Here is a 25,140-nt window from a genome sequence, read left to right as displayed (position 1 = left end):
GATACTGAGCAACTAAAACTTGTATTTAAGAGGAGCCTTCCTGTTCAGGTGGAAGAGTTGGGCTCTAAGAGGGAAACCTTTTCCCTGAGGCAGGAAATGATCAAGTGCAGCCTGGAGAGTATCATGAATTAGACCGAGTGGTGCTGTGTGTGGGAGCTGGAGCATGGCATGCTGTGGCTGTTGCCCTCACCCTGCACACCACCTGCATGGGCAGCTGCAATGGCTTCAGTGCAGCACTTTGGCTGTAGTTGTTGGTACAGGTACATGAAGCTTGATTCTTTGTGTTTTGGGGGGTCACATGAATGTATACACAGATTGATCATTGGTTTTGGGGGGGTGGGAAACTGTGTTTCTAGGAAAGACAAGTAAAACTGACCGCAGCAAAAGCAGTCTTGTAGAAGAAGGAAGTGGAGGGTTTTCTTAATGCTGTCTTCCCATCTGTGTTGCCCACAGGTCCTAGAAACTTAGTTATGACTCTGGGTCTGTAGATGGCTGCTTGATTAGTGTACCTTAAAATGTCATCCAGCAGGTGAGAGAAATGAGTTACTGCACTACATGAGAGCAGTTCTCTGAAGACTTCTTGATGGTCAAATCAGGTAGGAGGGTGGGGGAAGCAGTTACAGCTTTCCAAAGGAGCTTTAAATCAGGTCAGATTAAGTCAGATACCTCTGGTCCCCTGCTTAGCAGCTGCCTCTGCGAAACTTAAAACAGTGAGACACTTCCAGTTTGGCCAGTCAATGTCTTCTGCTCCAACATAAGAGCAAAGCCTGGGGGAGTGGCCACGTAAGAGATTTCATGCTACTTGGTACCTAGTCCTGAAAGGGGAGAGATGAAGAAGTTGTTTTATTTTCATGCTTCTTGCTCCATCTTGCTATAAATGGACCATGTAGAAAGTATGGAAGTGGACTGGGGCTCTATACCTCTTCTACACCTAAGGGAGACCTTCCACACCTAAAGGCTGTGGTCCCTGGCGTGGTCCCTTCTCATCAGCAAGGTGCTGCAGGAGAAACATGGCCAGGCCCACTTGAGGAGGTGAATTTGTAGCAGGTGAGGTCTAGGAGGGAGTTTCTCAGGGTGGCTTGAGGATGGAGCCCAGGCAGAGCATCTGCAGTGCTGCCAGAAACCAACTGTGGCTGGTTGTCTTCTCTCTTGTGAATGGGGGGAAGGGAGGAGGATGCTGAAACGTTTGTACAGAATGGCATCGCCAAGGACAGAAGTGCTGGCATCAAAGCTGCAGGTGGCAGTTGAGCATATAATTTGGGATAAAAAGCCTGAGGCATCACTTCAGGCTCTGCTACTGATCTGCTGAGAAAAAAACTCCATCTCCACAGGCCTCAGTTTCTTTATCTCTTAAATGGTGAGAAAGGCCTTGGACTGGCATCATCTCCCAAGGGAGACTGCAGCGAATTTCCTGCATTTGTATGACGTTGTGCAGGGCTGGGAGTTGTTCCCCAGAGGGTTGTGCTCCTAGCCAGGCCAGGACTAAGGCTGACCCCCTTTCTCTGCCAGAGATGGACCCAAACCCTTGCATTCATAGAGCCCTCGCTTTTGAGGGTGAAGAAAGCTCATCATTCACATAATTCCCTACATCACCTTATTTACGCCTAACCACTATCTGGCAAACTGGAGCTGGTGACAGAGGAGAGGCTCTGTCTGTCCTAAGCTGGCCTCTCCTTTCTGGTCAAGGGTTTTTACTTGGGGTGGGGGGGGCAGGGGAGAATGGGACACTTCAGTTTATACCTCATTTTAGCTGCTGTACCTGAGTTTATTCTTTCTCCTCTGGTAAGAAAGTGACTGTACTTAACACCAAGCAAATAGTGAAAATTAAAGCCGTTTCACTTCACTGTCACAATATCTTTCTTTTATTTTTTTTTTTTTTTTTAAGAAACGCACACAAAAACCGTGCAGAGAGTGCTTCAGGCTTGTGTTCTGGTTTATATTACCAAAGAAAAAAAAATTCCTTTCAATATAAAAAAAGCATTACAGTAGGGCATACAGGATAAATTAGCTCCACTATCTAATAAAAAGAACATTTACAGTTTTTTAAAATAGATTTCAAACATTATTTCACACGCAGCCCTTTTCCCAGGCATTTGTGACAGTCATTTGAGCATTAAATAACAGCTGGGAGGCAGGGGTGCCGAGAGGGGCTGTGGGCTCGCAGGCACAGGCTGCTCTCTACTACTTCCATCCAAGGCGCTTGGGCCACGGTCACAGTGCTACAGCGAAGGAGGTGGCAGCATGGCAGCTCCCTCTGGTCCCCAGCCTGCCCGAGCTCTCCAGCGAGCAGTGAATCTAGCTTGAGCCCCTGACCCCAAAATATGCACCAGAGCTGTTAAAAACAAATATAAAAATACAGTTGCTTCTCCTGCCTACTGTTCTGAAAACTACTGTCCAACAGAGGGGGCAGCCACATAACCAAGGGACAAAACCAACAACTTTACATGCTTTGCCATACACCAGGAGTCTGCCTTCTGGGCTTGCTTGCTCATAAATTCCCCCAGGGGAAATTCCTTTTGCCTGTTACCAACCTCCACAGATCCTGTCAGACTTCCACGTATCTTTACAGCTATCTCTAGTTCTTGTTTAAAATGTGCTGCCTGGCCATTGGTGGGGTTTCAAGCTGTGTTCCCAGTGGCATGCTAGCCAGCTGCAGAGGATTTGAAGTCTTCATCCAGAAAAGAGCAATGGGGGATCAGACAAGGTAAGAGAGGAGAAACAACTGTGCAAAGGCCGGAATAACAGACAAATAAGAGATCCTTTTGAAGATACAGGGACAACCATTAGAGAAGAGGGAAAGTGAGAAAGCTAAAAACAGACAAAGCATGAGTACAGAATTAGGAAAGCCAAAGAGAAATAAGCCTGCAGAGAGCCTACCTTCAGGCGTGTATATTTATCACTTAGCGCTCTGGCTGCTTTGGTCTGGTTCCCCCAGTGCTGGCAGTTTTTCCCCCATGCCACTGGTGGCAGAAAAAGGCTTTAAGGCTTTTTTTTTTTTTTTCCCCCTTCAGCCACCCACCATACACAAATCAGGGTATTTGCCTTCCAGGCTCTGACCTGAGACAGCCAGGCCTTTGCATAATAAACTGAGGGAAATAAAGGAAAATAGAGGAAATAATATAGGAAATATAGGATAATAAAGGAAAAGTTGGAGACTGGGGGAGGCAGTTCTGCTTCTCTCACTCACCTCCAGCCAAATTACCATCTCTGCTCATGGTTTTGTTCCTCCCTTGGGAACTGCTCTCCCTGAACAGTCACTGACACCAGCTCCTGGGACAGAAGTAGAACAGATAAGCTCGCCTTCTGCTCAGCCCATTCCCTGCAAGACTAGCAGATGCAACAGATTTTTCCTATCTTAAGCACAGCACCTGCTGTCGAGTACAAATACTGCTGGTTTTTAGCTAGCAAAACTGTTTTCCTTCATTAAACAACAGACCAGAATGTAATGCTAAAATGCTTCATTAAAAGCAGATCCAGAGGGAAATAGTTCAGAAGAGCTTTCCACGAGGTTTAATGCAACATCTGAGACCACTCAGCAGCCCTGGCCTCCTATTCCGTGGCTGGAATATGCTGACTGCAGCACGGGGGGGCTGCAGCTCTACCTGCCTGGGCCCTCTCCTGCTGAGGAGCAAATTGTTGTTCTCAAATGAAGCTTGGAAAAGCTCTAATGTCTCCTTTCTGTTCCTTAGTATCCCGATTCCCCAACCTGAACATTTAGCCAGGATCGTTGTCTATTAGACAGCCTTTCTGCCGTTTTCCTTCCTTCCCTGTAGCCTGTGCAGTGCCACTGGGAGAGCTGAAGGGACGCAGCCCCAGTGGTGTAAGGGAACGGCCAGGCACAGTGCACCTACTGCTGCCAAACCTGGGCACAAGGTTAGTGCTCGGCTCCTCGCTGCTGCCTTCTGCCCCCCTCTCCTTCCTTGCCAGTGGTTACAGCTTTCAGAGGGGCTGGTTTAAGCCTATATAAAAGCGCTCCATAATCTGAGCCCATAAAATCTGTAAAAAGACCTAAGCTAAACAAGAAACCACAGCCCCTTCCGTCCTCTCCCAAGCACAATGAGTTTGGGGTCAGGGAGTGGCCAGATGAACAATTAAGGCAACAGGGGTTGAGGCTTCCAGAGGAGAGAACCAGTGGCCTGTCCGGGTCGATAACCACGACCACTGGAGCAGCAGCTGGAGCGGTTTGGCTGCACACTGGGTGCTCTTAGAGCCTGCCTGGGGCCTCAGCAGTTCCATCTTAATTGCCGACCGAGGTCCAGTCCCAGGCATCTTTCTCAAGTTCACTTCCAAATGATTAAGTAGATGATAAGTTAGTTAAATGTCAAACTATCTCAAGGGAGGAAACACTCTCAACTAGCAGGCAGACTAAAACAATTCTGACTTGATGCTTTCGTCATGAGCCTATGGGAGGATCTCGGGGGAAATCCTCTGAGCAGAAATGACACGGCAAGACTCGTTCAGGCAAACAGCATGGGAGCGGCTGACAAACCTCTGCCTCCTCCATCCAGCACCATGCCTGGAACTCCCCTTAGGGCTGGAAAGCATGTAGGAATCCACTGCAAATATTTATGCTAACAGAGCACCACAAACCGCTTTTTGCAAGTATGAAGGGAAAGGCAAAGACCAACAAGATTTAAACACTATTTCCTCCCCTTCTCGAGAAGGCAACAGTATCAATGATTCTTGACCAGAGCCATTATTTTTCCCAGGAGATGGGAGCACAGCAGGGAACCATTTGCTCTCTTTCTTTTTCACAACAAGGAACAGTAAATCTTAGTAAAAACAGATAGGTAGGCACCAAACTCTTGACCATCAGCCTGTCTTAGCTGAGTCCCATTGCTAAGTGAGACCATGCTGCCCCTGCCTGGGGCTCCAGAGAAAGCCAGCCTCACTGAAGTGCCTGACTTCTCTGACAAGTTTCAGGTGACAGGGGCAAAGCTTCCACTGAAGAATGTGTGTTTTCATTCTGTGGCTGGGCATTAAAGCCAGAATCGTGCAAACAACAACTACCTACTTCTGAGATGAGCCACCACTGCTTGTTTCAAACTCAGCTGGACAGTCACAGACTTTGGCCAACCTGTTGCCTTATCCGGCCCCTGCTTGGCTGTTCTTCAGTCCTTTGCTCTCTAAAACGTGATAAAGTTGCGAACGGTAGGCACAGCCTTGCAGGAGAGGCAGCTGTGCTCATCCTCCTCCTCGCACTCACAGGCTCCGTCAGTCTAGTGCAATCAGCTGCGCTGGGCTGCTGCTCCACGGCTGCTGCAGGTGGCTCTGGGCAAGGGTCCGGTGTACAGTGTAGTGCACATCACCTCAAAGTTCCAGCCCCTGAAGTACAATCCTTTTGGTCATTCATATATTACAACCCTCTTTTTTTTTCTTTTTTTCCCCCTACCCCATTTTGTTAAAAAAAATAAAGTTTTTTGGGTGTTTTCAGGTTTTGTTTCTTCTGATTTTCCTTCTTTCTTCTGAGTACGTGGGGAACATGGTAGTTCACGGGCCACGTCTTACTGGATCCCTCGAAAGAGACACATGGCAAAGATCATGGCAAACAGCTGGGAAGGGGGGGGAAGAAGGGGGCAAAAACAAAACAGAGAGCCACGAGAGTCAGCTGCATCTTCCAGAAGATTGGCAAAGCCCTCCCTGGCCCCAGGACCACTCCCGTCACTCCCTCCTGCCCAGCAGTCAGTGGCACAGCGAGGGGGACCCTTCCCACCATCCAGGGGAGGCTGCGGCAAAACTTTTTTTTCTCCTGAAGGCAATCCCTCTCCTCCTTCCCCTGTCCCCCGAAACATTTGTGGCTACAGCAGCAGCCTGCCTTCATTCCCAAACCGCCCTTGGTGTCGCAGGGGAGCAGGCTCCGCGGTCCCTGCTCTGCACACCATTCCCACTGCACGGAGCAGGCACAGCGGAACCTTCATGGGGACTGCTGGGGCTCTGCCCTGCTCCTCCTTTGCACAAGACAGAGCCACTGGGGAAAGCACCTGGCCTTGCCCCAGCAATGCTGCAGGGACATCACTTCTGGGCTAACGTTGTGTCTGGTGGAAGCCCGTTCCTCAGAAACATCACCAAAGAGCCAGACGCTAATGCTGGATAACGGAGATGCTCTGGAGCCAATACAGTTTCAAAGAAGTTTTTAAAGCAAAGGCACAGTTTGAACACATTAACCAAGTGACAGATTAGTCAGCTTGCTGGGGTGCTGCCGCAATGAGGGCAGTGACTGTGGGGCCCTGGTATAGGCGGGGGGTCCCTGAAGCCCCTGCGGCCAGCGCGGCAGGGTGCGAGCTCTGCGGCGGGCCCAACACGAGGCGGCACTGCAGGCTTGCGGCACTGCAGGTGTGTGGCACCCGTCATCTCCCTGCCTTTTGTGGGAAAGGACCGAGCACCCGGCTCTTTCTAGGCAATTAAAACCACAAGTTGATAGCCTCCTCGCACTTTGCAGGAGCAGCTTCCCCGGGCAAGGGGGGAGCACCTGCCTGTTTGCCTCGCTGCTGGACATCTAACGACACTTGCTTTTCCTCTGGTCACACAACAGTAAGTACCTCAATGGCCAACACTCCGATGGCAAGGGCTCCTGCAAGGTACACGTAGGTCTCAAAGGAGTTCAGGATCACCGTGTAGCAGCCCTAGGAAGGACAAAACGTGGTGAGACACACCTGAGCAGCACACGGCGTCGTTCTCACGGCACAGCCCTCATTAGTACAAGAGGTGCTCTCAGATCCAGGCACCACAAGCATGGCTCCCTCTCACCCCCTCACCCAGCCCCACAGCACAGGAGGCAGAGACCCACAGGACAGTGCCAGAGAGGGGAAGGTTTTGCTGTAGTGGCATGGGAGTGGTTCACACCCACAACCCTGCCCTGACCAGAAGGAACTGTGTCTTCTTGAAGGGCAGAAAGGAGCAGCATGGGAGAGGCACTCCCTCTGCAAAGGGAAGAGACTAAGCACAGGGAACAGGACCCTCAGGGCAGATGACAGACAGCCCAGGCTGGCTAGGGATAAGGACGATTTATTTAAAGCCAAGGCAGGAGATTCTTGAATCCTCTCCTCATAGCCAGCAGCTCTTTCACACCCCAGGACCTTTTCCCTGTGCCTTCACCCAAAGGAACATGGATAAACACCTGCTGATCTTCTGGCTATAGGAGAATTAATTTCATTAAGAACTCGGGGCTGTGCACTACAGAAATCCTTCCACTTATCCACCATCATCTTTAATGTCATTAATTACTGCTCACACAATTAACAGCAGGCAGGTCTTCTGCAAAGGTTTCAGGATGTTTCTGGAAATCACCAGCTTATCCTGGCCTTAGTTCTCCCAGCCTAAAATTCCAACCCCCCAGCAAATTTCTGCAAATAGGTCACACATAAAGAGAAAAGCAGATTGGAGTTTGTCCAATGTAAAAAGTAGCTCTCCTCCCCACTGAACATATACTTCACACATACATGTTTAATCCCACCCATACTGCTGGGATTTCAGTCACCTGATTTTTTCCTTCCACCCGAAAAGAAAACGTCGGAACTGCAAAGACAGCACAACAGTTACATACTGGTGTCCATGCCAGACCCTGCTCGCCACAAGTGACACACAACCAGAGGAGAGCAAGGGCGAGCACAAAGGGGACCCACTCGCGGGCAGACCCAGGGAGTGCAGACCGCTGGGGCAGTAACCGAGCTGTTAAAAACCACACTCTTGTCAACACGAGACCGTTCAGCAGCAGCTCTGTTCCGGCCATGTTTCAGCCCAATTTTCAGGGAAAAGCATCCAGCCCGGCAACAAAATGTTTGGGCGCTTGCCAGAACTCCAACCTTAACCCAACTTCCAGCATGCCCTGCTCAGCTGGCTACAAACGGGGGTGCGCACAATTGCAGCCAGCACTGTCCTACCAGCATGGTGTCCCAAGAGCCTGACTTTGCTCCAGAAATGCCTGAATTCAGCCATCAGTTGCTCGGGAGTGTCTCTCCCATTTTACAGAAGTGCCTCACTGTGTGCTTGGTGACACTCGCTGTGCACACTGCTTTTTCCACCAACACTCTGTGGTGACAAGGGCTCACAGGAAACCTTCCCTTTCTATAGAATTGGTAGGCCTCAGCATCACCAGTTAGGGAAAGCTAAATCTGTTACCTGCTTTAACCCTCTTTCTCAAAATGCATTTCTCTTTCCCTCCCTGCTGTTTGTCATCTCTCTCCTCTCTCCCATCTATTCATGGCAATCAGACCTGGCAGAAGCAGTACAGCGCTGTCTGCTACGATCTCTCAACCAGAGTGCCTTTGCCAACCATTTCCAGCTGCCAGGCAAGGAACAGCTCACACACTGCTTCCAAGCTCCTTCACTCTCTTTCACAATCTGCTATCAAGTGCTGAAAAGAGGACCACCGCTTAGTCTGGAGAGAAAAGGAGGCTTGTACATATGGTCAGTACAGAGCTCAGCTGGCTTGTGAATGCTGAGGTGAACACAGTCAGGAACTTTGCTAGGAAGTTTCTTAAACTTCACATCTTGGTGACAATGTAAGGAAACATGACTGTAGTATCAGTGTCAATGACATTATGCTGAACTGCCTTTTTCCAGTATTGGGAAAAATTGCCAAGTCAAGAGGCCTGGCAAAAGAAATGCCCTTTTTTTACTGTAAAGACTAAAAGAGCAAAGAAATGCAGCTTTCCAACACTTCTCTTCCTTGGAAAACAGACATGGTTTTCTGTGGCTGTTTAACCCTCAACCCCCTTGGTTGCATACGTTGTTGATGCGGAGTCTTTGTGAACTAAACTGGAGCCACTACCACAGCCAGTAAGAGCCAACTCCATCCCATCCTCGCTGACCTGTGCTGGCTTGCTAATTAACTTCTCAGAGATAGTACTAACCTTCAGAAACACAATAAAACTTGATGCAAATTTCCACCCCACCTCTCAATCCCTTGGGAAAATCTTCATATTTCTGCTGGTACAGCACAACATGGACTTAGCAGTGCACACAATGAAAGGGAATTTTCAAAATCCGACATATGCCATGACTTCAAAAGCTGTCAGCAGAAATGTAATTAGGATGTGAGCTACAGTCAGAATGGCATGACCTGCCAGCTCCACTAGCTACCCATGACCACCCCAGCCATCTCTCTGCCCGCTGTGGAACTCCTTTTCCTGGCGTTTGGCTTCCCTTACCTGTCTGTTCTGAAACCTCTCAACGCCTCTGAGGCAGGCTTCCTTGTTGACAAACACCCCTTCCCGGCTCTGGAGCTCTCGCTGGCAACAAGCCTCCGGTGTTGCCTTTTCCAAAGAGGAGTATGGAAGATGAGGGATAGCTTCAAAATCTTCTGGTCCGTTCACTCCGCAGCAGGCAAACTAGGGAGAGGCACAGAGAAGAAAGGAAGACAGAGTTGACACTTTGCCCTGAAAGCAGATATGAGAAATCTACCAAAGACCTATTCTTGTAGGGATCAAAGCTTCAGTCAAAGCAGAGAAAAAACAACTGTTGTTTCCAGAGAAGTGGGTTGTGCTTGTACCTTGGAGCTTCTGTTTCATCAAAGCCTTTTTATAAAGTCCCACTGTTCCCATGTCATGCTGTAGACTCTAAGGTACCACTAGGAATATTGCCACGAACTACACAGGGCTTTGGAGCACATCCAGAATGACTTGCTTGAGATCACCCAGCACGTCTGTAAGGGAGCCAGCAGTACAATCCAGGCTCCCAACCACCCGTTCTCCCCATAGCTAATGGACAGGACTGTTGCTGCTCAAAGGCACTGCTAGGTGATTCAAGTAAGGTCCCTTTTTAGGATTCAAGTCAGGTCCTTTTTAAGGATTCAAGTCATACTCTGACTCTGTCTCCTTTCAGTCAGCAAAAGGAAATGTCTTTAATAAAGTCCTGAATCAGCATGAAGGGCAGCAATCATCTTTTTCTTTTAAGATTAAAATTGACTTTTCATCTGCAGAACCCGATGTCCTACTCCTCACTCCTGAAGAGATACACCGTGGGCTGTACCGAGCACTAAGTTCACATGTGTACGCATGCACACACAGAACTTCTTGTAGCAGATAAGAACAACTCCAATTCCAATGACACAGTCGATCTGTAACCTGCCTGATTAGGGCTCTAATAACAAAGTCAATTTTGATGGCTAATATTTCTATACTGAAAATATACCATTAGGCATGCTCCTGCCTAATCTGCCGCTTACCAACTAATTTCACAAGAGCAAACAAAAAGCCATTAGTTAGCACCAGTTTTGGCTGCTGTTGGCTGGGAACAGTTTTGAAGTAGTCTGCAAGGTGAAAGGGCCAGGGTAAATGCAGTGATATTCAGTTGCAGACAGCTCCACGGCTTTCTGTGCTCACTGTTTGAAGGCTGGGGGTACCCACTTAGGTCAAATGCCTCAGGCTTTGGCAAACCACAAAGGCTGACACAGTCACCAGGAGTGTCTCTCTCAGGATTGACGGCAGCTTGCTTTGAGAAAGACCGGCTGTCAGCCAAATTCTCATCTCCCTCCCACCACTGCCACAAACCCTAGTGCAATAGGATGCAAGCAACAGGAAACCCCTTGATGCAACACGGTGGTTGAAGCAGGCTGACCCAGGCGAGCTGAGGGTGCGGGCTGAGCACCGTGTTGATGGCTGCTGACCACGGGCAGCATGGGACTGGCACGGCATGACTTACTGTGATCATAACAGAGTTCCAGGTGGAAGAGAAGACGTCCGTATCGTTGTTCCTCAGGTAATGCTTCTTCAGCTCCTTGGTGAAAAACTCTCTGGTCAGCTGAAATGCACAGACAGGTGGAAATGCAAAGGTTACTTCCAACACCCCTCTCCCAAGCACTTCCCAAAGGTCTCTTTTGTGAATGCTGGGGGTTGTTTGGTTGTTTTGGTTTTGTTCTTTTTTTTGCAAACCTCAGAGGGGAAACACGGGGAAAGCCACTGGCTGAACTATAACTATATTCAGAGTGAATGGTAGTCGTTCAATAAAACTGTTGCTCATTAAAAATCAGGGATTGAATTATATCTATACTTGTAAGCTAATGTTTGCATTTAAAGGTTGGTTGTTTTTTTAAATATTCAGCAGTATTTGGAAGTGTTTCATAAGTTGAAACAGGACTAAAACAGATTTTAGAAATATCTGCAAATCCACACCCAAATAGCAGCTTAACTTACTATGCTTCATGAGGTCTACAATCAAAGCATGATTTTCCCCTCACTTTTCATTTTAAACCAGTTAACTTCCTACTAATGACATAGAAACTGCTCTGAATTTACTTCCATGTGTCAGAAAGCAGAATCAAGCTCTAACACCAAACTTTCTGGGAATGAAAAGGAAGTAAAAAACATGTAATGAATAGGAAATGTTCAAATCAACTTACAAATCAGAAAAAAAGACCACTTCCCTGAAAATGCTTTAGATTATCTAAACTGACCCACACACATGAAGAAAAAAATCCTCTTTATATTTCCAGTGTTTAGATAATTTAAACAATTTTTCCTAAGTTCAGCAATAAAAATGAATGGAATTTCATTTACTCCTGTTTACCTTTACAGTAAAATAGAAAAACTGAACCAACATTTCTGCTCAGAGTCTCCTCAAAAAGTTAGACACCTTGAAATTACATTTACTTAGGATCACTCTCTGGAAGACTAGTAAATATACAAACTTAAAAGTCTTCTTAAACTGAATACTCCAATCTTTCCACCTTTCTGTCACTTCAGGATGAAAACTTCAAGGAATCCCCTTTTCAGGTTCCCAATAGGTCTTGACTTCTGTGGTCCCTTCTCGAAAATATCTTGTGATTTGTGACCCACACAGGCAAAATCTCTCTGCCACTGCAAAGCCTCAGGGAAGGGGCTTGGACTTGGCTGGATTTTTTTTTTCAACACTGCTCTAGTGTTGCATATTTGCAGGATCAGAAATTAAGCTTCCTGAAAAAGACCCCCTTTTTTTTTTTTTCTGTTGTTCATACAGCACTGCAGATGCAGTAACATATACTGCTACGAGTGGGTTTCAAGTTCTTGATATGCAATGTGAAATATTGCACATACAAATACATATGTATGAGATGTATGTGTGGGCACAAAAGCACAAGCACAAAATTGTTTGTTTCCTTTGTAATTCTATCACAAAATTTAAGGCAAAAAAGAGAAGGCTATGGTGACTCTTTAAAAGACCCCAAATACGACTTAATATTGACTTCTGTTTTACAAATACAAACTAAGGCCAAATTTAATGACTAAATCAATACTGGGTAAAACTTTGTCACAAAGACTTGAATGATGTAGGTAGCTCAACCTCACTACCTTTTAATGAGATATGTTGCTAAGTTCCTAAATCACTTTTATGAGACAGAGATTAACTCATTTTTTGCTTTTGAATATTAAAATACCGGAGGATGAGAGAGGACTGGCATTTTCCTTTGGGAATTTGGTGCACTGAGGGAAGGTCAGGTTAGAAGATGCTGAAACATGTCCTCAGTGTTCTCTTTTCCTTCCCTTTCTCTGTGTACTTTATCCATGCAGCATCCTACCCTGCAGAGACAGCAGCACATTTTTTTTGATGCTTGTCTGTTTCTGAAGCACGGACTTTGAAACTGATATTACCGTTGGTAATAATCCCAGCCGACTGCCTTTGGCGGGGTCTAAAACAAAAGAGTCATTTAAATATAACGTGAAACCTTTATTTTGACAGCAGCAACCCCAGAGGAAATTGTTCAGAGTTTGTGTGTGATTTTTACGAGACTTGGCCTAAAACAAAGCCTAGTGCTGGAAGGGTAAGTTTGCCAGGAAAATAACTGATTCCATTTTGTTGCTCTTAAACTGCTTGTCCTGAGCACCTGAAGTTCAGAAAAATGGAAAGAAACCAAACAAACCACACCAAAACCTTAAAAAAAAAGAAAAAAAAAAAGATCAGCAGAAGCATCTTTCTTCTTTTAAAAAATTGCTGACAAAGGAGGATAAAAGTCAGCAAGACAGTCCTACTCACATGCCCACGGTCCCCCTCTTGCAGAAGCTAGTAATGGCACTGATGAGGTCTGCGCACATTGGAGTACTATGGCAAGAACTATTCAGAAGGGAGCAAAGGACCTACTAATACAACCAGATCTTTGCACACACTTCTGACAACACAGTTATATCAGCCACAGTCATGAACAATAAAGAGCCGTTCAGCTGTGGTTTTTTCTAGCTGTTCTGGGGGGAACGTTGCCAATACAGAAGCAGCACATGCATGTGTACATTTACATGCCAGTGAATGAAGTGGGACTGTTTTGTCACACTGGTTCAAAAAATAGCTTGGCTGGGATTACTGCAGCCGGATGAAGGGGACTTACGAAAAAGAGGGCATTTCTGCACAACACAGGTGTGCCGGCACTGGCCAGGAAGGTCACAGCCTTCTCATGCAGCTCTGTGTTCAAGAATACTGAATGCTGTGCAAGAAGCTGGCTTCATGGTGTCTGCTTGGAAAACAGGACACGCTCCTGTCTATCTGTATCTGCCTGGAGCATCCTAACGTTTCTGACACAGTACTTGTGACACAGCTTGTACTGTAGGTACAGTCACCAGTGCTGCACTTCTCACTTCCACAGTGCCTTCCATCCAAGAGACCTCCAGCTGCTCAACTGAGGGATGGATGCTTCGTGTTCTTTAGTTTGTGCCTTATGTCTGAGGAAACAAGAGGTATCAGGAACCAAAGCGACTTTTCTATTAGGTGTCAGAACTGGGCCTACAAATCCAAACATCCTGACTCCGTCCAGAGCCCTGCCACTGGACTCATCTGTTTCTACCATCCTGCTTTCTTGCTTGTTAAGACAATTCACTAAGAAAAAGAGTCAAATATTCCTCCAGTGTTTTTCCCATCCAGACCTCTGAATGGCATATAAAGAGCAATTCCTGTACATAAGTCAAATCGCTCTTTCACATCCTCTCTCTATTGTTCATGGAAGACGTCATTTTAGCGGGGGGTCTTCTAGATGAAAAAGGGTTCTCCACCCTCCAAAATGTCCTTTACAAAGGAAGAGAAACTCTGGTACTCCCATAGCTGATTAACAACAGCCTTCCTCTTCAGAGGCTGCTTTTAAACAGTTCTTTGGGAGTGCAACTGGACTTGCAGATCACAGTAGCTCACCATCGCCAATACCACTTTCACTAACCCCACCACCACACTCTGTTTCACCGACTCTTCCTCTCATGTCAAATCTCAGCAGAAAACATCTCTTTTCTCCCTTATTCTTGTCTCTTAATTTCTCTCACTCCCTCAGCTATTAATAATTTAACTCTGTTGAGTGTTTGGGAGCTAGTTTGGATGTAAAACACTATACAAGAGAAAGCTGCACTGAACATTATCTGGAAAGCAAACAGGTAGAGCGTATCTTTCTCTTTTGTCTCATTTTATGCACCCAGTGAGGCCACAGCCATATGGACTGGTGCAATGACCATCACAGGAACCCACTTGGTAAGCTTCCAAGAAAGTTACATTGCCTAAATGCCACCACACGCCTTGAAAATAATTTGTTTCACAGGGAAGAGAAAAGCACATCTGAACCTGACCTTAAATTGCTACTGTGAAGAATTCTTCCTGACCCAGGGTCACTGAAAGACAACCTCTGTCCCCACGGACAACCTGTCCAGCCATCTAGCCTCACCCCAACCCAAAGATGACAGCAAAATTAGCCACAAGTAGTTACTAAGCCAGACGAGCTACCACCAAAATATATAGCAACAACAAAACAAGAGGGTTTTTTTCAGAAGAAACCTGAGGAGAGAACAAACCACAAGAATTTGCAGACTGAGTTTAACTTCTGCATAGAGCCATCTCCAGCTATGTTGAGATCTGACGTTCTTCATTCCTTCCCATTTAAGCCCTTCCTGTCAGTCATTCTGACAGAGTGGGAAGCTGGTGATACAAACAAGGAGACAAGCTCTAGAAAGACAGAATTTTGTTCCCCTTCAGGTTTTAACTCACAAAACACCGCCAGATGCCGCAGAAGTCTAGAATAACCACTGTGACCTTATTTTGCAAGGTAATATATCCTCACGTGTCCTACAGCTTCCATGGGAGTGGAAGGCACCGATGCTTTGCCCAGAAGCAAGATGTAAGCAGGCTCCTCGTGACTGAAGGAAGAAGACACAGCCAGCCCTGCAGTCACCCCACACACAGGACTCACAGCGAGCCTGGCTAGTTGCTCGTACCTTTTACCAGTTTCCCACAGGGAAGGTGGGAGGTGGGAGCAGTCAGCTGCTGGCTGCTCGCCCAGCCCCTGCTCACCAGGGACCGTGTTCTCTCTCTGTCATGAAGCCTGTACCTGGGTCTGCAGGGCAGTTTCTATGTGTGCAGTCTGCTGCTTGTGCTGAACCAAAGGAATTCTCTAAAAACTCCTAATAGCAGAGCTGTAATGACCAGAACACACCAGACCCCCCATGCTGCAACCTATTTATGGAGCAGTAGCTGCTCCTATGAGGGCATGGTCTCAAAGCCTAAGCTGCAATGTGGCATCCACTCTGTGTACAAAGTACTTTGCCATCCAGTGATGCCACTGGATGCCCTTCCCCACTACCTTCAGATCTGAGGCAAAGACAAAAGTCCACCAGCTTATAAAGGGAAAAAAAAAAATCCTCTCACTACCTCCCCCCAAGACCATCTTACTGCACAAACACCACACTGTCTTGCAGTGAGCTTCCTAAGTCTTGATTCTTTGCTTATCAAAATCTTTTTATATGAATAAAATTAAAAGTATGTTCCGGCTCAAGAAAATCATCATTATACATGGCCCTTCTATGCTCATGCCACACTTCTGTCACGTTCAGTACAGGGAACGTGCTGTATGTTCTCTTACTACTGGCAGAGGCCAAATAAACAAAATAAATACTAACAGTCACTAGTGACCACCTCTACTGGCCAATATTTTTTCACAGCCATCACTCAGAGTCATATTTCAAAGATGGGCTGGCTTGAGAAGGATGGACCTAGTTCAGTCACGCTCTTCTTTGCACACGTGGGAACATGAAAAAATGCACAAACCTTTGTTGGTTAGAGAAACAAATGAGACTGTGCTTTCTACTAGTGTAGTAAAAGCTTACTATTAGCATAGGGGAGGGACGATGGCCATATAATAATATGCATAGCAGCAGAGTAGAGAAAGGCTACATCATATAAAGCTGTGGAGAGAAGGACCAGAAACTTGTAAGCAGGGCAATATGCAAGGGATCCATAGATGGGACTCAAAATGGGACATGGAGAGACTTGCTCAGAGCAGGTCAGGAGGGATACCTTACAAGCAGCATCGAGAAGAATCTGGTGAGCACCAGAACATGAACATTCAAGAAGGAATATGATTAAAAGATGTACAAGAGAGTTTTTGCACTGCAGAGCAAGCATTGGCTCTGTTGGGAAAACAGGAGGTTTCAGTATTAATATTAAACACATGCTATATCGAAAAAAGAAGAGTTGCTTTTAACCTTAGTGTGACTTTATTATAAAACTTCTCTCTGATGGAATGTGCAGCTGGTTTGGCTGCAAAAGAATCAGGAAAACTCTAAAAACTTCAGGATTTAAGTAGTGCCCCAGTGTATATCTCCTGTGTACATAAACCATCCGCCCTGCACGCGCCAGGTTAGTTAGCATTCACTGGCTTGCTGGCACTTCTGCAGACTGAGGGTAGTAATGAAGCAGGTTTGTTGGTATTTGAAACAAACAGTCGCTCTACAAAAGAATCAGCCACCATCTAACACCATGCTCCAGCTGGGTACAATCCCACTGGGGTTCAGAGTTTGCCCACCATCGGATACTTACATTTTCTCTGAAGATAAAAGCCAGGATTGCAGCTGAAAGCTCCGCCAGGAAGATCAACAAAATAAACATGAAGAACTGGAAGAGAGAAGATTAAAAAAAAAAAAATAAAACCACAGACATACCATTAGGTGCATGCAATAGCTAGTAGGAACACAGGGTTCTGCTAGTCACCAAAGAGATGGAAAAAATAACTGAGGAAACTTTTTTTTCCCCTGACAATTAGAAAAACCTATGAGACAGTAACCTGCAGCAGACACAGCCCCTCTCTGACCACGTCACAGGACACGGGAGCTTGCAACGCTTTTGCCTGGTTCTAATGGGTGAAAGGGAGTAAGGCTACAGGACCTGTAGCATCCCCTCATAAATCTGCACCAGGTTAAAACAGTAAAGCCTACTTTGATGGAAAAAGTTATATGATTATGTAGATGCTCGTACAGGGTTAAGCTGTCCTGACACAGGTGTATGCATCACATGCATAGTGCTCAGGTACTGTGGAGCGTTTCCTGCCTGGGATGAGCGCTGGGACTCCTGTGGGCTCCCACTTCAGATCCTTCTGCCCGAGGCAGCACAGAAAACTGGTACATAGCTAGAGGTAAAACTCAAGTAGAGAAGAAGAGGTGTATGCATCACATGCATACACCTACATATGCACACACACCCCTCATCACAACATAAAGAACATAAACAATTTTACTGTAATATGATCATGACTCACTTTGTATGGAAGGAGATAGTGGGACATATACTCAAATATTTACACCTATGACCAAAAATGGACTCTTTTCAGAGTATTCTGCATTTCAGGACAAAATCAGCCTTGGTTAATATCCCCCTCCACACAATGGGGTTGCACTGAGTTAAGTATTAACCATGCAGAACATCTACAGAAAGCTGATAACACACCATCATAATTTTAATTTGATCATGCAAGTATCATCCATGTCTTGTATAGTATTCAAAGTGTGCATAGTGATATCCTTAAATTAAGGGCACACTGCAGACCTGACAGAAAGCAATACCCAGCAGATTGAGTGGTAGCAAAAGAGAAACAGGCATTCAGTTTGAAGTAAAACCATAACACTTATGTCATCATAATTCTAGGCAAGAGAAATGAAATCAAATAGAGAGGCACATGGTTGTTCAATTTAAGCTGGAACTGTATTTTCATCCTGTTGGCCTTGCAACCTTCTGCTGCTTCAGTCTAAAAGTCTGGTCTTCAGTCTTATTAAAGGCATCTTGTTTCTGTGATGTTACCAAGCCTGAGCGATTCACCGTGCCTTCACCATCCACTCCACAGAATAAATCAGATGCACTTAAGAGGTCTCATCCCCAGACAGGCAGACGTCTTCCTGCGAGGGTGCTGTCCTCGGGACCTTGCCTACCCAGAGCGCTCAGGTACTGTGGAGCGTTTCCTGCCCGGGATGAGCACTGGGACTCCTGTGGGCTCCCACTTCAGACCCTTCTGCCCAGAGGCAGCACAGAAAACTAGATAGAGGTAAAACTCAAGTAGAGAAGAAGAGTGTTGAAGGGAACAAACCTCCCAGGGCAGGAAAGCACTCACTGACATCAAAGAGCTCAGGACTCAGCCTGTCTTTGGGACCGATTCTCAGTTACATTGATGCCTCATGCTAGTTTGATGTCGCTTCAGTCCATAACAAATAGTAACAGGAACAGGCAGGTATGTGTCCTCTAACAGCCTTAAAACAACAAATGTTGGTGCTGGGGAACTCCTATGGGAACAGAGCAGAAAGTGGCTAGGCTCACACCCTTGCCCAAAATCACATTTCCATTCTTGGAGACAAAATAGTGAGCTTGAGGAACCATAAGTCTGAACTAGATGGACATTTTTTCTGTTCTTATAGCTATAAAGAGAAATCACTGTTTGAGAGTCAGCCCTTCTAAAATTCAAGAATCCCAAGAATTAGCCCACAGGCACAAAGATGATTTTACAAAACTGAGTAAACGATCAGAAATGAACTCGGATTTTGGCACCATGTGAGAAAAACAGGAGTGAACGGAGAACCCAGTAAGACCGCATCACATAGAGGGTAATAAACATGTGGTACATGTTACCAACAAAAGTGGTTGAAGCAACAAGTAGAAATACACACGGGAGAAGTCTGGATGGTTTTTTTTGTGTGAGAAGGTTGTTGAAGGTCTTTCTGAAACACAAGGCAGGCAGATGGGGCCAGAAGTACTATTGTGATCCCCAAGCAATGATTTATAAACAGTGTCTGAAATGCTGTGCACCGTGCATTTTGGTAATGGAGAGAGAATTCAAACTACCTGCTTGGAATGGGCAAAATGTTGTTTTGTTGTCAATGATCAGAGCTGTAAGCGATTTTTCCACACTGGAAAAGTGCACACACCACCCTGTCCCATTTGTCTTCCTGCTTCTGCAGTGGAAACAAAAGAAAAGGAGCCTGGGCTCAAATGACAAAACAAGAAGAGTCAGATGAGCAAGGACTTCGGTTGCTAACAGAAGGCTGTTGCTTGATTTTGCTGAACTAGTTAACTCTATAATTTATTCTTACTGCTGGAGTTTTCTGTGTGGCTTCTTTTTTTCCTGCTCAGAGACTGTTTTGTTTTTAATTTCACCACAGGAGGGCAAAGAACAAGTGATGAGAATGAACGATGCTTTGCAAATTCACATCATCATCCATCAAGGGATCTCAGCATAGTCACTAAGAGGTCTAAGGTGGTGATCAAGTGATTAATCCCATCACCCTGCTAATTGCATTTCATTTACTGATTACTGGGAGACACATGTTCACCCAAGCTCCAGCACAGGTCTGTGCAGAAGTGGAAGCAGCCATTCCCAGATTATCTCTGATAAGCTTCATTATCATTCCCAAACTGATTTACACTTACATTGTGCAGTCTGCATTACAGATCTGTAACAGTCACTGTAGAAAAAACACGAGCAGCCATTAGGGCTGATGAGAAAAAGATGGATCATCAGTGTTTCAGAACTTGCTCTCATTCTGCATTTTAAGGAGAGTCAAAACCTGCTTATTATGTTTTGCCTCCCAAAATTAAATTGATTACTGATATATGAGAGCACTAAACAGTCAACTGGTTAATGCATGGGACACAGCAGCCTCACATTCAAATTCATGCTTGAGACCCAACACTTGAACATGGATACCCCCCCACATCCAAGGTGAACATCCTGAGGAGTGGGGTCTTGCATGTTGGTCAAAAATCCTGCCTCAGCTCCTGGTGATGGTTACAGGTTTATCAGAAGTTTCCACAAATCAATGTTTCATGTTTCTTTTTCACAACTCATCTACTGTTCCAGTTTCAGCAATGCTGTTCCAAAAAGAGCAGCAACTGCCTTTAACCCAAAGGACCCACATTTTCATGCTGAAAAGTTTCAGGGGCTACTGCATCCATTTTACAAGAGTGCAAAATAGGACATCTGCACTCTAAGCTAAATGAAGCTAACGTGGACTGTTCTTGTTGCAAAGCTGAATTCAGTCCCGTGGTTCAAAATTGTATGCTCAACAGCACTTCGGATTCTGATTTTCATGGTGTTCTTTTGCAGTCAGAGGGTCTTCAGGACAATCCAAAAGTTATTCAATGCCTGATTTGCAGGCCAATGTTTGCTGCTTTTTGTGAGCCAAGTCCAAATGCTGGGAAATCTAGAAACACTTCACAGCCTTGTGCTTAACGCAGTATGTTAGGTTCCACAGTTATGTTTTCTTACCAAAAGACAAGCAGCTTAATGAAAAATAAAAGTCCTTGCAAACACAGAAGCCAGAACCTAGAGAACGTGCCTGTGTGCATCTGTCTTGTCCCTTCTATCTTCTGTTTACATTTGGACTGAAAGCTTCAGATATACATTATACATCACTGTGAAATCTCACTCAAGCAGCTCTCTGGCTCATCAATTCTTTAACAACTTTGTAAGTGAACTTGATTTGATCTAGCAACTTCTCCCCAAGTACCACCCCGCTGAAGCCTAACACTCTCCATTTTGCAAGGTGTTCCCAGTCTTTCTGGCATATGCTTATGAGTGGTTTGCCTTTTCAATGCCTAAAACTTACTCCTATCAGACTTCTGGTTTCACAGATGTTTAATGTATTTTAACATCAGCTGGTGTGGCCCCCAAAAAAGCAGAAATTAGCAACATATCTCTTCTCACTTGGTATCAGCACAGACCCTTGTCCAAGTGCTTCACTGCTGTTGGACATGAGATGGCAGGTTGTTTAACAAAGCTGACTTTGATACCAGAAACCCTGGAAGACCTGATCAAAGTGGAACACTAATTCTTCATCCAGTAATTACTGTTGGAGTTTCTCCTAGTCTAGGGCATTACTTGCAGCCCATATATTTCTCACATTTCAAGTATAAAATAAAATAATAAGAAAAGTAAATAAATAAAGCAGCAAGGCTCAGAACTATCTCTAAGAGTCAGAAAAGTAATAACCACAAAATTGAGTGCACTGGAGTATAACTAAAACACCAGGAGGAACATTCAAACCATGATGTAACTCTGTGATGTTAAATCAGGAAAAAGCATGGCCCAGAGCTCCCTTCCTCCAGCCAGGTCCCCAATCTGTATGCAGCAGACATGGTCCAAACTGAAAATATTACTCTCCCATTCACTTACAATCAATACTTCTCATCAAACATAACTTTTAGTTTCTTAATCTGACAGAGACAGGCTCTGAAGTAACCTCGGGCTCATTCAGCCTGATCCTTTGCATTTTATTAGGTTCCTCTGGGAAGATCTCCATGACTTCACAGGTGATACATTTGGTTTTCCGATTTACTTCTGAAATGAGTGACTAAGAATCAAACCCACAATGGCTTCCAGAACAGGGCTTTCATTTGCAAGTTATGAATTCACGGGGTGGGTGAGCCAAGTGCTAGAGAGAATTTATCTCAGTGAAGCCATGCTCATCTCTAGGGAAAAATGGTTTTACATTCAAGAAAGAGGACTTTGCTGTTCTGTTTAAAGTTAGAGACAAGCCTCTTTTGCACCATGAAGCAGCTGTGCAAGCTACAATCATAACAAAACACCATAAGATCACGATTAAAAAAAAAACAAAAACAAAAACAAAACCCCAAAGCCCCAACAGACCCAGAGGGAGAAACAAAAGGTCACGTTTGACAAAAAAGAAAAATAAAACTAATGATCTTTGTCTTTCAAAACATAACTGGTAATGCCTTCCAGTAAGAGATCATGGCTGGAAACCCTGCAGTATCAGAACTTATGGAGAAGGTCAAAAGTGACTTATTTCAGACGCTAGCTCTTTGTAAATAGTACTTGATGACCATGCAGGCTGAAATTTAACCCTATCATTCAGGGGAAAATTTGCCCAAAGATAACAAATCGGGTTCATTTTAGGAGCAGAGTAGGCTGCATGAGGGAGTGACCAGCTATTGAGAGCTGCAATGATAGGCCACCATGCAGTTCTGGGCTGGGCATTTCTGCTGACATGGGTGGCTCCGTTACACAGATGCTTTGCTCTACGTGTTCCCTCTGCTTTGTTGTGAACCACTGAGGAATGAATCCACAAGTGGAGCAGTGGGTTTCGGGTGGCCAAGAGAGGACCATTTTTGGTCACTTTATAAAAGTAAAAAAAAACAAACCCAAAAAACCAAATAAGACCATTTTGAAACAAAGCTTAACAAGGTCAAAATACACTCCCAGACTCCATACCACTGGGCTCAAATCTGATATAGGGCAAAAGCAAATTCTCTGTATTTCTAGCTGTGTGTAAAAGTACCCTAAGCCTATTTATTATCTATGGGAATAATGGCTACAATAACAGACACCCATTCATGCACTTACCACAGCATCGTCTATCCAGTCACCCCCATTCTTGGGAAGCACCAAAAGGCCAACAGAAAATGCAAGGACACTTACAAAAAGCAGGAGGCATTTGTTCTCACGGATGGCACCACAGCAACCAAGGAAACCCAGCAGAAAGAGCATCGCTCCCATAGCCAGCATGATGTACGCTCCCGTGAAGAGCAGAGGGTTGGCAGCCACTATCTCTCGAAAACCTGTGGGATCCACAATGACCCAGATCCCAACTCCCAGCAGGCATGCTCCTCCCAGCTGTCAGGGCACAAGGAGAGGAGAGGAAGAGAGATAAGTCAACATAAAACAACTCTTGCAGAAAAACTGGATTCATCGCTATCTTTTGATCAAAGGTGTTCACTTGGAGAATTTGTTTCTCCATGGCATATATTCTCCACTGAGCAGGTGACTGCTGACATGCTACTCTTAGTACCTCTTGCTCACTAAATGAACCTTTTGCAGCAAAAGCACCTTTATTCCTTGACACGTCACTCTACCAACTGTTTACTCCCTCCCTAATGCTGAAAGACTGAGTCTTGAGCTGCTGCCATACCTGTAGGGGACAGCCCAGTGAAGGGGCACACGTGAACCATCGCCACCACAGAGGCCAGGGTGGCTGGGTGCTCCCACCCTTCCTGCCAAAGGCAAGAGCAACAGGGTCACTGAGAATGACTCTAAATGTGGTAGAAAAATGACTGTGTTTTCTAGTGAAAACCTCAGCAGGGCACCCAGGACTAGAAAACAATTGCTTCTGCCATTCAAGGATAGACCACGTATACCACTACAGCTTTCCCTCTGGTCTCCCTTGCCAAGGACAGGAATAACTCAGACAACAGTGACCACTGTGCTAGCTTGCTGAACGTTTGAGTATCTTTGGATGCTGCAAAACCCTCAGTGATTGCTAGTGCAAAGCCGAGGGGATATTCTGTACCGTGGCAACTTTACCAAATTACAGCCTATCCTGCTGGGGAGCAGCAGGCTGCTGGAAACAGAAGGATTCATGAGAGAAAGTGGATTCTAAACACTTACAAATATAAAGAAATTGAAAAGAAACATCAGGTACTTCATGCAGCTGAGACAGTCTCCCTCCATGGTCTTCAGGCTCCTTGATCCAATTCTTCCTGCAAAACACCAGCACTTCCTTAGCACACTCATTTTTTATTGGAGTGACACAATCCTATCTCCATTTGTATTTACCCCAAGATCCTGTGGAGTTCATTATACAGAAGAGCTCATTTCTTACCTGAACAAGGCAACATAGCACAGGCTAGTTAGAGATAATGATTGCTGCTAAATCCCTTTGCATTCTTCCAGGTCTAAAGGCGAACGCAGATGTGAAGAGGAAGGTTGCAGGAGAGGAAAGCTCTCTCTTTGCTTGCAGAGTGATATGCTGGGGAAAATATATCCCTCTGCACATGAAGGTATTTTATTCCCAGTCCTAAAGCCTGCCAAGTCTAAGAAGCACTGAATGTACCTGCCTACTTCACACCAAAAAGGTCATATCGACACAGGAGCCAGAAGAAGCTGTGCCCATTTGAAAGGCTCACAAGCAAGCATTTGGGACAGTTAGCTCCATATAAGCTTCGTCTAGAGAATGAATGCCACACAAACATGAACAACATTTTCAGGGAAACTTGTAGACACTTGGAGGAGCTGGGCTGGGAATGACTGCAGTGCGTGGACATGGGAGGGCCTGACGAGGCTGTCCTCACACAGTTACTCAGCCTGGGGCACAACACTTGCTTGCCATGCAGTGTGAAGTGTTACTGTGCCAGTGAAGTCCTGGTGCTCTACACCCCACCCTGCACAGGACTTTTGGAGGCAGAGCCCATGGATCAACGTTGGCAAGCTTTTAAGACCAGGGAAAAATGCTAAGGAATCTTAACCACTTCTGAAACTTCATGTCTGAATTGGATAACAAACTGCTTAGGACAGTACTTCTATTGGAAGAGCAGCTATAAATCCTGACCAGGTGAGGCTACACTGGAAGAAAGTGTCTGCTTGCTGTTTAATGAAGCCACTGTGTCTCCCAATATGCAATTGTATCACCAAGTACCCTAGAGGTACAGACAAATAAATACATAAAATAGTAAAACTTTCACTGAAAAAGAAGATAATTCAGTCTCGGCACCATGCACAGATGGCTGCATACATATGCAAATACAGAGGCACAGGTTTGCTTAGCTCCCTAGAGAAGCCTTCGCAAAGTCCACATGCTTCTTAACCCATCCCTTTCCCTTTCTCCACTGCGAATGCCATTCCCTAAATAGACCTGCATCCAATGATATGCTATGTTAGCAAAGTACATTCAATTCACTTACAAGAAAAAACAGAAATTACCCAAGGTTTTCACCAGGCCGGACAGAAAACTCTTTCTTTCACTTCTTCATTGTTTTTGTTAATCCACAAAACTTGGGAGTGCTGTAGAGCCTTGCGGGGTGCTTCCCTCTGTGACCATGGGAATTGCTGTGCTTTAGCCAAAGCGCTGAGAAAACCCACTGGCAGGCAGAGCTCCCAGCAAGGGGCTGCCTGAGGTAAGAGCCAGATTTTTATCATACCGTGTGTGTTTGCTG

At 45.5% G+C, this 25,140-nt stretch overlaps 1 protein-coding gene across 13 annotated transcripts in view; it reads right to left on the bottom strand.

The window, feature by feature from the left end:
* Window positions 1-1,719: 1,719 nt before the first annotated feature.
* The window catches only part of TSPAN18 (tetraspanin 18), a 169,991-nt gene continuing 146,570 nt past the window's right edge, over window positions 1,720-25,140 (bottom strand). For 11 of the 13 annotated variants that reach the window (XM_072864996.1, XM_072864989.1, XM_072864994.1 and 8 more), the window contains 7 exons: window positions 23,597-23,688; window positions 22,631-22,825; window positions 16,753-16,827; window positions 10,642-10,740; window positions 9,150-9,329; window positions 6,540-6,623; window positions 1,721-5,552 (listed from right to left, as the gene is read on the bottom strand). In XM_072864996.1, coding sequence (XP_072721097.1) covers window positions 5,505-5,552; window positions 6,540-6,623; window positions 9,150-9,329; window positions 10,642-10,740; window positions 16,753-16,827; window positions 22,631-22,825; window positions 23,597-23,659 — 744 coding nt within the window. In that variant the 5' untranslated portion in view covers window positions 23,660-23,688 and the 3' untranslated portion in view covers window positions 1,721-5,504. Of the gene's footprint in view, window positions 5,553-6,539; window positions 6,624-9,149; window positions 9,330-10,641; window positions 10,741-16,752; window positions 16,828-22,630; window positions 22,826-23,596; window positions 23,689-25,140 lie in introns of all 13 variants that reach the window. The other 2 variants (XM_072865001.1, XM_072865003.1) reach the window with 2 other exon arrangements.

The sequence above is a fragment of the Ciconia boyciana genome, chromosome 6 (assembly GCF_034638445.1).
Source record: "Ciconia boyciana chromosome 6, ASM3463844v1, whole genome shotgun sequence".
NCBI lineage: Eukaryota > Metazoa > Chordata > Aves > Ciconiiformes > Ciconiidae > Ciconia > Ciconia boyciana.
This window is presented reverse-complemented; position numbering and strand designations above follow the sequence as displayed.